This window comes from Thermobia domestica, chromosome 2 (genome assembly GCF_964235325.1).
Source record: "Thermobia domestica chromosome 2, izTheDome1.hap1.1, whole genome shotgun sequence".
Lineage (NCBI taxonomy): Eukaryota > Metazoa > Arthropoda > Insecta > Zygentoma > Lepismatidae > Thermobia > Thermobia domestica.
This window is the reverse complement of record NC_137455.1, coordinates 56,221,343-56,234,822: the sequence shown is the minus strand read 5'-3', so window position 1 is coordinate 56,234,822 and position 13,480 is coordinate 56,221,343. Positions and strand designations below refer to the sequence as shown.

The following is a 13,480-nucleotide window of genomic DNA, read 5'->3' as shown; positions in this document are numbered from 1 at the left end:
ACACCTTCCTTCGTCGAGACATAGGAGGTGATGACGTCATAATTCTAAAATATATATTTTCTTTTATTATTTTTTGGCGGGTCTATGTTCATTATTTTTTGGCGGGCTTATTTTTGCACGTAGAAGATTGAAATTTTGCACAAACATTCAGTCCACCAAGGAGTATTTAACATATTTTTTTCGTATTTCTGTGCTAAAACAGGGGGGTACAGAGGGGCTAAAAGTTGAAAAAGGAAAATTTTTACCAAAAAACCCCTTTCACGGGATTTTTCCGTCTTAGATACATGATGGAGACAAGTGAATGGTACCGCCTGAAAGGCAGTTCTATTCTGAAGAGAATGATGTGCAAACCATGATCCTAGGGTAATTAGGAATGTCTCAGGAAATGTTTACAAAATATCCTTCTGTATACGGGAATATGGGACATCGTCGGTATATATTTTTTGGGTGGGTTTACTTTTGCACCTGGAAAATTGGAATTGTGTATAAACATTCAGGCCCCCTAGTAGTATTTGTCAGATTTTTTCAGATCTCTGCGTTAAAACAGGGGGGGGTCCAGAGGGGCTAAAAGTTGAAAAAAGGATATTTAGACCCAAAAAATCCCTTTTTTCGGGATTTTCCCGCCTTAGATACATGAAGGAGACACGTGAATGGTACCGTCTGAAAGGCAGTTCTATTCTGAAGAGAATGATTGGCGTATTATAGTCCTAGGGTAAATAGAGATGTCTCAGGAAATTTTTTACCTGGGATCATGGTGTTTTACTCATGGTGGTTTATCAAGAATCCCCACAATGTCCCGGTAATTTGGGACATTGTGGGGATTCTTGATAAAATTTTCTCGCCCTTAGTATTCAAGATAGATACTTGAAATTTGGCATATACATTTAGTATACCAAGTACTATTTATCAGAGTTTTTTGAGATCTCTACGATCACACAGGGCCGTTCCAGAGGGGCCCAAAGTGTGAAAAAATTTTCCCTCAAAATTTTCCCTTTGACATCACTTTTCCCTCTCCTGGTATATGGTATGAGCATGCAAGTGGTACCATTAGAAAGCCAGCTCTATTCTGAAGAGAATGAGGTATGAACTATGATCCTAGGATAAATAGTGACGATGCAGTAGCTGCTTGACTGAAAGTCTAAAAAATACCCCAAAAACCCAGGATCCCTTAAGAGTTAAGACTAAAAAATTATTTTCTTTGCTTTAATTCAAGATGTAGCAACACTTCATCATTTCTATATGATTTAATTTCAATCCGGAAACAGCATTGGGAAGTAAGTCAATAAGACAATAATTTCCACATAGCCTTAGAATTGTCTTGAAACATGTTTTTGAAGCAAAATTCAGTTCGCCATGCATGGCTTTCTAGCTTTAAAGGGGATCAGTTTTTATTCAAGAAATTCAAATCACATCAAAACTCGAACTTGCTCTTGAATCTCGGCATTGTACTTACTGTTACCTGTATTTTAGTAATATTGTACATTCATAAGAACTATTTGTAATGTTAGAGATTTTATGCTAATCTTTGTGTTGTATATCTTAGTAAATTTCTGGCATATATTCTATAAAATAAACTAAATTATATATTTCGTACTTTCTTTTTCCTACATTACAGCTAAAAGATAGTCATATATTTAATTCTCGAGACACCTCATTCGAAACTGCTGTGAAGGAAGCCACAAATTACAGAGGAGTTGATTTAGTGCTCAATTCTTTAGCTATGGAGAAACTGCATGCCTCTGTGAGATGCTTGGCGAAGCATGGTAGATTCATAGAAATTGGTAAATTTGATATGGTAAATAATAATAATTTAGGTAAGCAGAATGTTTCATTTAAAAATAACTTAAAACTAACTGTTTGTTTGATTTGTTTGTATGTATTGCATTTTAGCGTAATTTTAGCACCAATGCTATATAAGACGTGGACCTACGTAGGATCTGAACCATATGAGCTACTACCGGGAATCGAACCCGGATCTTTCGAGTCGTAGACGCATACGCTAAATATATACCCACGAGAGAGAGATCCAGTAACAGTTTGACTAGCTATTCTGAAATACTGGACTTTTTTTAATTGAAAAGGACGAGATGAAATTCAAACACTAAAATTGAACAGTTTATTGCTTTCATTTTAAACTTTTTTTTTTTTTTTGCGCTGGCTTGGTATAGTTTTGCTTTGTTATTTCATTATTTATTTATTTATAACTTTAAATTGTTACTAAAACAGAACAGATAACAGCAACGACCCTTAATTTAAACAAGTCAGTTTTGTTTCACATTATGGCACTATGATAAACTTTGAAATTATGAGGATCTAAAACTGGTCAGAAAGAGCATCCTATTCTTAGGATGTTGAATCTATATAATAAAACTATTTCTTGCTATCTCTTATCCGTCGCAAATAGTCGTGTCTGACTGTAAACAAAATCTAATGTGAAGCAGGAGAGAAGGAATTATCATTTTTACTTTCGAACGACAAACGGAGAGAAGAAAGTATCGTGATTGTGAGAAAAAAAATCGAATTGGAAATTTCAATGATTTACCTCTCATGACCCATAGATATCGAAAAGTGATTTTTCGACATCTGTCCATCTGTTTGTCCTGATATATATTCATCTAGAGGCCATACTGTTCAACGTGTATCAACCAAATTTTACACTTAAGGTTGTTTATGTGATTTTCCAAAGGAATTCATCTTTTCAATTTTCTACCTACCTCTAAAAGTAAGAGTAGTTTACTAAAGGATGAAAATAAAAAAGTTCGCTGTTTTCTCAGATTTTGTTTATATTTCATAGATCAATTTTTCAATAATAACCCCTAACTGTGATTTAAGTCATTTTCTCTTGAAAAAATCGAAAAGTGGTAGTTTACTGTTAGGAATGAGGTTTTTTTTTTTTTTTTCGCATGATTTTCTCAGAACTAACTCAGGCAATTTTATTCATATTTCATAAACATTTCATTAACAACTCTATAACGTTGTGTAAATTATTCCTTATGAAAAAAAAATGTCACAAGGGAAAGTTTTTCTCTTTTCTTTTCTTACTATTTTCTCAAATACGAGTCAGGCGATTTTTTTTCACATTTCATAAATAAATATTTCATTGTTATTCCTATGATGTTACATATACCACTTCCATGAGAATATCCACAAGGGGTAGTTTATTCTTGGGTTAAGTGTCCTTTTTGACAGTTTTGTAAAATACCAATCATGCTATTTTGTTGTTCTTTCATAAACAAATATTTTACTAGTTACCCCTAACAGATGGCATAAATCATTTCTTATGGAAAAATCTAGAAGCGGTAATTTACTTTTGGTCATGAGTTTTCTTTGGGTAAAGTTATTCGAAAACGCCTTATACGATTTTGTTCGTATTTGACAAGAAAATGTTCCATTAATAACTGCATCACTACATGATTTAGTTTAAGGAACTGGAGTGAGAAAGTTTAGTGCGGTGGTCTGTATTGTTTATTCCATTCAGATGTGTCAATAGATGGATGATTGGACATCATTTTTCTTGTGTATACAACGTATGACTTCCCGTACTAATAGTATAGTATAGTTAGGAAGTATAAAGCAAGTTACTGCAAGTAGCTTGGTTGTTCTCTGTTATGAATAAATCAATATGGATATCTTATCTTCTAAGGATTTATAATTGTGTACAATAGTGGTAACTGAGTTTGAGATTGCGTTGGCCTTGAATTCTACTTATGCTTTTTATTTATTTCCTGAAAATTTTTGAGATCGTATTTTGTACGCGAAATAAAAATGTTCCAAGTTGTATCCTATCCTCCAATAACAACACAAGCAATAAGATTATTGTTGGAAGTTGCCTGTACTGCACATCGAGTGATTTAGTAACGTGTAAAGATTAGTTGTGCCACTATTGCAGTGTGTGTTAAGTACAATCGAACTGATATAATAGCTGTTGCATAGAATATAGTGAGTCATTAATATGTCAGATAGAACATAACATCAAGCAAAATTAAATTTGAGCCTAGTTATTCAAGTGATTATGCAAGTGATCTCATAATGAGAGTAGCTAATGTGAAGATGAGTATCAGCATGAATGTATTTACTTAGTTCTGTGAAAGCCGACATCTAGGAATGGGCAAAAAGGGAAGAAAAAGTAAGGAAAAGTAAGGAACTTGAAAATATAAGTGTCAATGGAAGATATTTTTACATCAAAATGTTTACCGTACATGAAAATGTATAAAAATGATAGGGCAGATGCAATACAATAGAACTGTGTTATGGATGTGGGATTTATGAAAATTTTATAGTGCAAAATACATACTTACATGCTTTGTACGTTTTCTGAGAAACTTCAGTGAAGCTCTTTCATATTCGTTTTCGCAAAGACAAGACAGAAATACTACTTCCTATAACAAAATTTGCTACAAAGAATTTTACTGAAAATGAAGATATAATCTTGTTTCGCGTTAAACAAACATTTTTTTATTTCCTCTTGTCACATTTTGGACTCAGTGAAGCCCATAGATCAATTTAGAGTGCTTAACAGAAGTATGCGAAGTTCGGAGGAAAACAAAGAAGGTAGATATGAGTCTCAAGAGTATAACCGTAGAATATAGGGTTAGTTTTGTCTTTAGCCGAAAAGTGTGCAAGAACTCTGCAACTGCGTGGTATTTATGTTGAGTTACAGAAGAAATGTAAATGTAACAGTCCCGGAAGTGATAAAATGAGGAAAATGTGAAATATTCCTAAAACAAAGCATATTCCAAAGTAATAGAGTCTCTAGGAGCTCATAGTAGCTGTATACCATAATATTCCAGTCACTGTGTCACATGAAATACTGTGCTTGTCACCAGATATTAGTATTAAGAGACTGTTCAATATGAATAACCATGAAGGTATCAAAAACAACGGGGAATCTGTTACTGAATATCGTGATAGGCATATATTCAATCACTAGTTCAATCTTTCATTTGGTACGTCATTTCAAACCTTGCAAAAGGTATAACTGTTTACATGCACAGATCAAATTATCAAGCACGTAGAGAGAGAAATAAAAGCAAGATACTGAAGGGAACACATCCATTATCGAACGGTTTGAACCGATATATGAACTCCTACTGAAGAACAGTGCACTTCCAAAGATTCATTGATGTAAGATTCAATGCTTCAAGTGAGGTTGTATGCTTCAATTTAGTGTAAGTATTACTCATAACAGTGAAAAGTACATATTTCTTTTTTTAAAAAAAATAATAAGGTAGTTATTATGTTGTAATTTAGGTATTCATTACATGTCTATAGGCAAAGTAAGTATCCTTATATGGTGAGAGAACAAAGCAGGCGTTGAAGTAGATGAAATAATGCCGAGCGATTTGAAGTTCAAAGTAATTGTCTTCAGAGATTTAACATATCACGCTGAATCCTGATCTCACTGTGGACAAAATGAAAACTTTAAAACTGTGGCAATGCCTCCTCACTTTGTAGGAGAATAGCTTGATAATGACATTGCTCTATTTCAATGTGTTAATCTGAATAAGTAGTGGGAACGATCCTCGAGTTAGTTACATAACACATGATGCTACGGGATGTACAGCAACGGAAAAATTCATACTGTCCAGAGACCAATAAAGATGACATCGCTTAAAGATCTTGAGAACTTACTACAGTTCTTTTCTTGAACATATCATCATTCAGCAATCTTTCCATGTAGATAAGTATAGTGCTGATGTTGAAGATAAGATTTTAGATTATTATAATTCAGCGAAATTACTATAACTAGTCTGGGGGTTGTAAGCACTCCCGGACAAGATATGGAATACCAACTGTATTGGTTAATTTGCAATTACATCACCACGAACTCGAATTACAATTTTGATTTTCTTTCTTATGCTGTCAATGTGAGAGAAGAGAACATTCACGTTTTGTTTGGTCCATTTTGTTAACAACTGATAAAGTAGAGCAGCCAATTTGAGAGAATGTTTTCATCTGTGTTCAATGTACTGCTCCAGCATGTATCATATTTTCTCAATTACATTGAGATTCGGCAAATTGGCAAGACAGATGAGATGTGGGATGTCATGTAAACCAATCCTACACGATTACAGCTAGTGAACTGGAGAGTTACCGCCTTGATATTGTAGATCTCAAATGGCATCATATCGAGGAAACTGAATAAATGGCAACACTTTATTCAATAGTTTTTCGTAAACCACTCCGTTCACATGATTGAACACCAAGAATATGAACATAAACATTAATAACAGTTACGTATGTTTAATCTTCCATTACACAAACTGCCTAGTAATCATAATCCTACAGGGAAGGTGTTTATTTTCAACGTTTCAAGAATAGATTTGTAAACAGCAATAATACAGTTTTCTACAAAAGTGAACAACTACCTTACTACAGTACTTACAATGTTAAAGTTGTGTTACCAGTTTCTAGTTATTGTATAGCATTTACACCAATTTCTAGTATACAAATATGCACGAAATATTTCGAGAACGTTCTGAATTACACCACAAAAATGTATCAAAGCGTATCCTTTTCGTCTATTTTTCATTTAAAGAAACTTAGCGGCATCATTTCTCATTTTCTTCTATTGGTCATTTAGTACTCTCTTGCACCTAAACATTATTATAGCACCTATATATTATTATAGTACCTAGACATTATTAGTACTCTCTTGCACCTAAACATTAGTATAGCACCTAGACATTATTAGTACTCTCTTGCACCTATAAATCATTATTGAATAAGCCCGTTACATAGTTTTCCTTTTGGTTATGTAGGTTTGAAAGTTTTCCTAAAAGATTGCAGTTTCCATGGAGTTATGTTGGATGTACTACAGCAGGAAGACCATAAAACAAAGGCAGAGATGCATCGGTTGTTGAAGGAAGGTATTAAGTCTGGAGCAGTACGACCGCTTACCCGTACAGTATTTAACTATGATCAGATTGAGGATGCATTCAGGTGAGTAGTTAAGAAATATATTGTATCCAGGCGAGCATCTAGAAATTATGCTGGGGGTCCAAAATATTTTGGAGAGGAGGTTCAATACGTATTTGTAATATTGAACCTGTCTTATTCTGCACCCGAAAACACGATTCGTTACTGTCACCTATATTTTTAGGGGGGAAAATGATAGAACTAGATTATTTTGTGAGAAATAAAGAACATAGATAAGGCGTAAAATCAAATCGTTAGCCTTCATCAAGTATTGTTCTATTAAAAAAGTCTACAGATGTTAACCGAGTTACTAAATTTTGGGAGTTTCCGGATACACTGGACCTCCTGTGGGTGAGCCCTCATTGTAACCAATTTGTGGATCATATTGTAAATAGTTAAAACATTTAGCAGTTATTTTTCAGTCTCAAAGTTATTTCTCATGTTAATTCTTTTCTTACCAGGAAAGTAGAACTACTTGATTCTCTGGAACAATAGAAAGGTTCTATTAAACAGGCGTGTAGTAGACAATAGCCAGAGAGTCTCTGAGTTCATTTAATTGCTGCTTTTTCTCAGCCTCAATACAAAGACAACATTAATTTGCCAGAGTACGGCTGTTAGATTCCTCGTAATGGCACCAGCACACGTGTTCACGCCTCAAACAATTCTTATGAAGAATATAGATGCCAAAGTAATTTTTGTTTGTCCAAGTGAAGTTTACATGTACATAACGTATTAATTTTCATTTATTATTCTTTCATGTACTTGTTTGAAAATTCTGATTGTTCTCACGCAAACTGAAACAAAGTGACTATTTTGCCATTTTTCAAAGTCGTGCATACGCTTGAACATTTGACAAAAACTATGAAATTAACTCTTTAAGAGTTATTTTGTTCACCTAATTTAATTGCTTATTGAGTTCTCTACCGACACTTTTACAGTATGTAACTCGATAAATAGAACTATCAATTTGGGTTGGTAGTTCCGCAATTAATAAAAATTTCATCACATGATTCACTTTATGTTCACCTTTATAAATTAGTTAATAAAATGATAAAGTATAATGTATGGATCTTATAAAATCCCTGTGAGGGGCGATTAACTTATAAACAGATCCTCTGCAATAGCCTAGCTCCAAGGATCGGGCTCAGGGTTGGCGTTTGTTATGTAATCTGCACATATAGATATGGTTCCATGTTCAATTTTTATTTTGGGCATTCAATACATCATTAAACCAAAAGTGCATTCAAGTTAATATTTCCTTCTTTGCAAAGAGGATATGTAATGTTATTCTTCTGATTAGCTTATTACTTCCTTTTCGAGATAAATACATACAAAATTCAATGGAGTCAAGGACCAGCAACAACTATATGCATTTGAAGCAATGAATTTACCTGTAACTCTCCTCTTATTGGAAAATCCAAATTGGTCTATCTAAATAGTAAACACTTCACACACACAAGCAGTGTTAAATACTGGAATTAATATTTCAACACTTGATGCTTTGATAAATAATATTTAACGTACTACAGCTCTTAATCACCTAACTCGTAGTTTCTCACACATACGAGAAAATAAGTTGACTTAACTTAATTCTTGCATTTGCACTTAGTATCGTTTTCCTAAATGAAAATATGGGAAGAAAAGGGAGTAATCTTGATGGCTACGATCCACGACATCTTCAAAATTGAACTTAAACGAATATCTCATATGTTATTAAAATTATAATTTTGAATACTTCATTAAATAACAATAGTCTGTAACGAACTATTGGAACTAGTTATTAGAATAATATATGTCCTCGAGGACAACTTTAACATTATTAAATTTGCTCTATGCTAATATAGGCAATAGACAATGACTTTCAAAGAACAAACGTGTGGCCCCGCATATCGTAGTCGCTAATGCTCTTACGTTTGATGAGAGCTGTCTCGGGTTCGACTCCCGGTAGGACGGTCGAAAAATGAACCTTGTAATGGAGAAACACCGTGTGCGTGGGTTTTATGGAGTTCTCCCGTTTCCTCCCACTTTCTTCATTCATTTCTCATCAGCGTCTCCTCTAGCCTAGCCGGCAAAATCGTGGGACGTAAAACTGAAAGATTTCATTTCATTTTCACAAGCAGAAAATGGGTTATCCGCGGAATTAATATGAGAACATTGTGTATTCATATGCTTTCCAAATACGAAATTTAAATTTTGTACTACAATTTTAATTTTGAATTTAGTTCTGAAATTCTTACTTTAAAGATGTAAATATGGCACATATTCAGGAATAGAGTAACAAGCAAAGAACATACGTAGATGGGAACACTTTATATTAGTCTCATCCAAGTTAATGCCAGTATTTCGCCTTCGCAAGAGCTCTTGTAAGCTTTTTAGAAAGTTGTCATATTGACAGTAAACTGAGTGTGAAGCATCATCTACATTAGAAAGCACTTAAAAGACTTGAGAAAGAAGAAACTCTGACAAATATGATCACGATGCGAAAATTAATGATGATCTAGCTTCTGTTGGACCAATTTATATTTTTTAAATTTTTTTTATTTCCGAGCGACAAAAGGAGAAGAAACGTGACCGTTAAAAAACCTAATTCGATATTTCAAGTGACTTACACATTTCACGACCCATGTACCGAAAAAGTTATCTTTTGACATCTATCTGTGTATTCGTTTCTTCATCCTGATGCACATTCGCCTAGAGGCCATATTGTTCAATGCATCGAGACCAAATTTTAAACTTCAGGTATTATGTTATACTCCAGGGACTCTTTCCAATTTTCTTCCTACCCCTAAAAATAAGGGTAATTTTCTAAAGGGTAACAATCAAAATTTGCTATTTTCTCAAAAATGGCTCTAATATGATTTTGTATGATTCTCTTTATATCTCGTAAATCAGTTTTTCAATAACAATCCCATAGAACGATAAAAGTAATATTTCTCTGAGAAAGATCGAGAAGCTTTATTTTGTTCTGGGACTGTGTTTCTTCGGGCGATTTTCTCAAAAACGAGCCAAGCAATATTGTGCATGTTTCATAAATAAATATTTCATTAACAACCTGATACTATGGCATAACTCATTTATCCTGATAGAAGGTACGAGGGGTAATTTATTGTTGGGGGTGAGTTAAATTTGGACAATTTTCTCAAAAATAGCTCATGTTATTTTGTTCATATTTCATTAATAATTCTATAATGTTGTGTAAATTACTCCTTACGAAGGGGTAGTTTACTCTTGGGGTGAATTTCTTTTCAGACTACTTTCTCAAAAATTACTCATGCGAGTTTACTGATATTTCTTTGGATAATATATGATAATTAAACAAAAATTAAAATTTAAGAGAAAAATCATAATTGTGTGCTATATTTCATTAAGCACACTGTGTACTGTGTAATGAGTTGAGGACAATTTGTAAAGAACAAAGAAAAAGAAAAGAAAAAAGAAAAGAAAAGACTCTAATAACGCTGTTAAGATTAGTACCGACAAATGTGTCATACGCCCTGCCGGAAAATGACAGGTTTAGTATTTTAAATTTCATGTAGATACAACTGTCGTCTAGGTAATATCATAATAAAGACTTAATGAGACATTTATATCATTGTCCTCTCAATAGGTATTGTAGTTATCGTTATGATTACAAAAAACTCGTCTTTTCTCAAAAACTACGCATGAGGATTTTTTGTTTAACTTAATAAGATGTACCAATTGGTGTGTCTCATGTTTTTGGATATTTGTTTCCTTTGTTGAAAATTAATAATAACATAGAATTTATGTGTGTATTTAAGTCGACATACGAGTACTTTCTATTTACTTCTATTCTTAGTGTTCGTAATTACTTGACAAAGGATACGCAAATTAACATGTTGCATACTTTTGTATCATAATAAGATCGAAGGAATGCAATAAATAAAATTAAAAGCCATTATTACCACTTTGACTTTAATTACTGTATATATTTCTCCTTATTTGTTCCTTGTTTTCAATTTTCTCATAACCGTAGAGTCTTTCCATTAGGCAGAAAAATTATGTATTATTATTATTATTATTATTATTATTATTATTATTATTATTATTATTATTATTATTATTATTATTATTATTATTATTATTATTATACATTATTGGTATACAATACAAATACCTGTATTATCCAAGCAGTATTTACTATGATATTTATTACTCAGAAAATACTAGACAAAATAGATAGCATAGTGAATACTGCTTGCATAATATAAGAGTACCAATGTATGAGAAATGGATCATCATTAGTACCTTTGAATCCAAAATCTGTAATTTTAGAAAGAATGACCAATTCCTTTAATCTAATTTGAAACTCTATTTTTATTATCAGTACAGAAGCATAAATTTTAAAGTTAAACAAATATTATTTATAGTATTTTTGACGATGTATCTATTTTGAGACTAAAATATTTGGTATTAATTTGACAAGAAATTATTGTTTAATCCGATTCTATTTTATTTTATCGTTATTTTGTTTCTTGTTTCAGTAGGTAGGTTACATTGTATGCAATATGTGTTTATATTTGTCTGATAAGGTGCCGTATTTTTGCCATTAGGCTGTTCATGACACTAAAATTAACATTATTATTATTATTATTATTATTATTATTATTATTATTATTATTATTATTATTATTATTATTATTATTATTATTATTATTATTATTTTATTATATCAAGTATCTAGAATGGAAGTACTAATTAGGTGTTAAATAGTATAGAAATGATCCTAAACTTATTTTTGTCACGGTTACGTTAGAAATTTAAGCGTTTTTTAGAAAAAGCTTTATAAAATGTAGGATTGTTATTGCGTATTCTGAAGTTGTCGCAGAGAAAGACCTTCACGGATCTTAAATTATTGCACGGATCTTACATTACAAACTGAATTTATTATCTGCAATAACTTTATATATTCCAAAGTAGGTAATAGTATACATGAGAACCCCCTGTCTTCCGTGCGCGAGGATACTTCATATTATATATTTATACGTTACCAAATTAAATCACTGCGTTGTCTTCATTATATGTGCTTAACATTCTATTTTTACTTTCTAGAATAAATTTTGTTGATTTCGATTCGAAAAATGTTAAATATTTTTAAATTTATATCATGATGCAGACCAAAATCCTTGTTGCATATAATGTAATGCGCTATAGCATATAAAGTACAAGGGCAAATAGGTACGTTCTTTTTTATTTTCGTATCAGTGGATAAGTAAATGAAAGTGGGTTTGTTACCCCCTTTCTAAGTTCGTAGATACTCAATGAATAATCCCTAAAAGTATGAGCGTCCAGCTTCTTCTGGAACTCAGACGGTCTTACGTATACTATATCCCCAAGGTATTATACAAGTAACTTAAGGATCTTTCTAACTGCCGCTTGCTTGAAAGATGTTCTTATATATAGTTGTTTATCAACTGGCAATGATTTGGCTGATGCTGTTGATATATTTCTTGATAACTTTGATTTAGTTCAGGAGCAACTCTATCTATACTTTATGACAGATTGAGGGTGTCTCTTCTTTCATATGATTTGCATGTTTATGTTTTATGTTATTTGGTTTGTCAATTAATGTGCACTTTTCTATTATTGTGATATGCTTATAAATTTATGCAACTTTGGTGTACTGTAAATTGTAGTTGGATATATATTCTCTGTTATTTCCTGATTCTAATAAAATATATTATTATTATTTCAGATACATGTCCACTGGAAAACATATTGGGAAAGTACTTCTCAAAGTACGTGATGAGGAAACAACAAAAATTTGCACAGCTCCCGCTAAAATAATTCCGGCAGTTCCCAGATACTACTGCGACCCACAAAAAGTACATATTATTATCGGTGAGTAATCGAACATAACTTGTGTTTTATTTGCTCTTTACTCAAGTCAAAATGGAAAGTAATTATTCTACAATTTGTATCTGTATAATTATTGCGCAATTCAATTATCTTCAAATAAGATATAAAATAATTATTTTCGATTGTTCTTTTTAAACAAATCGTTGAAGTAGTTTGAAAAATAGAGTTAGACATAGAAAATAGCTAGTGGTTAGACGTGCTCATATCGCGCTCCGTGTTTTTCATACCATAAAGTTCGATGGAAGAAATATTCGCAACAATATAAACTTCTGTTGTTTAGTTATAGATACAAGAGCAATATTTAGTAAAGATTTTGTACAAATATTACTCCTCTAGTTTCCAGTTGTTTTGTTTGTACAAAGAGGTTTTGATGAAGTGGTTCCTTCTAAGGCCAACAAAGGATTCCAAGGGAACACTACGCTTGAAGCAGAAAAAAAAGACTGCGTGCGACAAATCTACGAAGAAGTCAAAGGCAGTAGTGCAGATCCCTGAAATTTTAAGACTAATTGTAAATTCAAATAATTGAATCAGTTACCAAGTGACAGAAAACCTGGGAAAAACTCTAAAGTTTAATTCTGAAGAAGTTCATGATCTTCAGAAAGAACTAAAGAATAGGGACACACAGAAATTACTAGTCTTCATGAGCAAATTGCGGAATGGAAGTAATACCGGTACCCGGAAAGAG

General features: G+C 32.4%; 1 protein-coding gene across 1 annotated transcript in view; it reads left to right on the top strand.

The window, feature by feature from the left end:
* LOC145679014 (fatty acid synthase-like) overlaps positions 1 to 13,480 on the top strand; it is a 177,654-nt gene that overhangs the window by 141,134 nt on the left and 23,040 nt on the right. Inside the window, exons 25-27 of the mRNA XM_081749614.1 lie at positions 1,616 to 1,814; positions 6,762 to 6,942; positions 12,632 to 12,777. Coding sequence (XP_081605740.1) covers positions 1,616 to 1,814; positions 6,762 to 6,942; positions 12,632 to 12,777 — 526 coding nt within the window. The remainder of the gene's footprint in view (positions 1 to 1,615; positions 1,815 to 6,761; positions 6,943 to 12,631; positions 12,778 to 13,480) is intronic.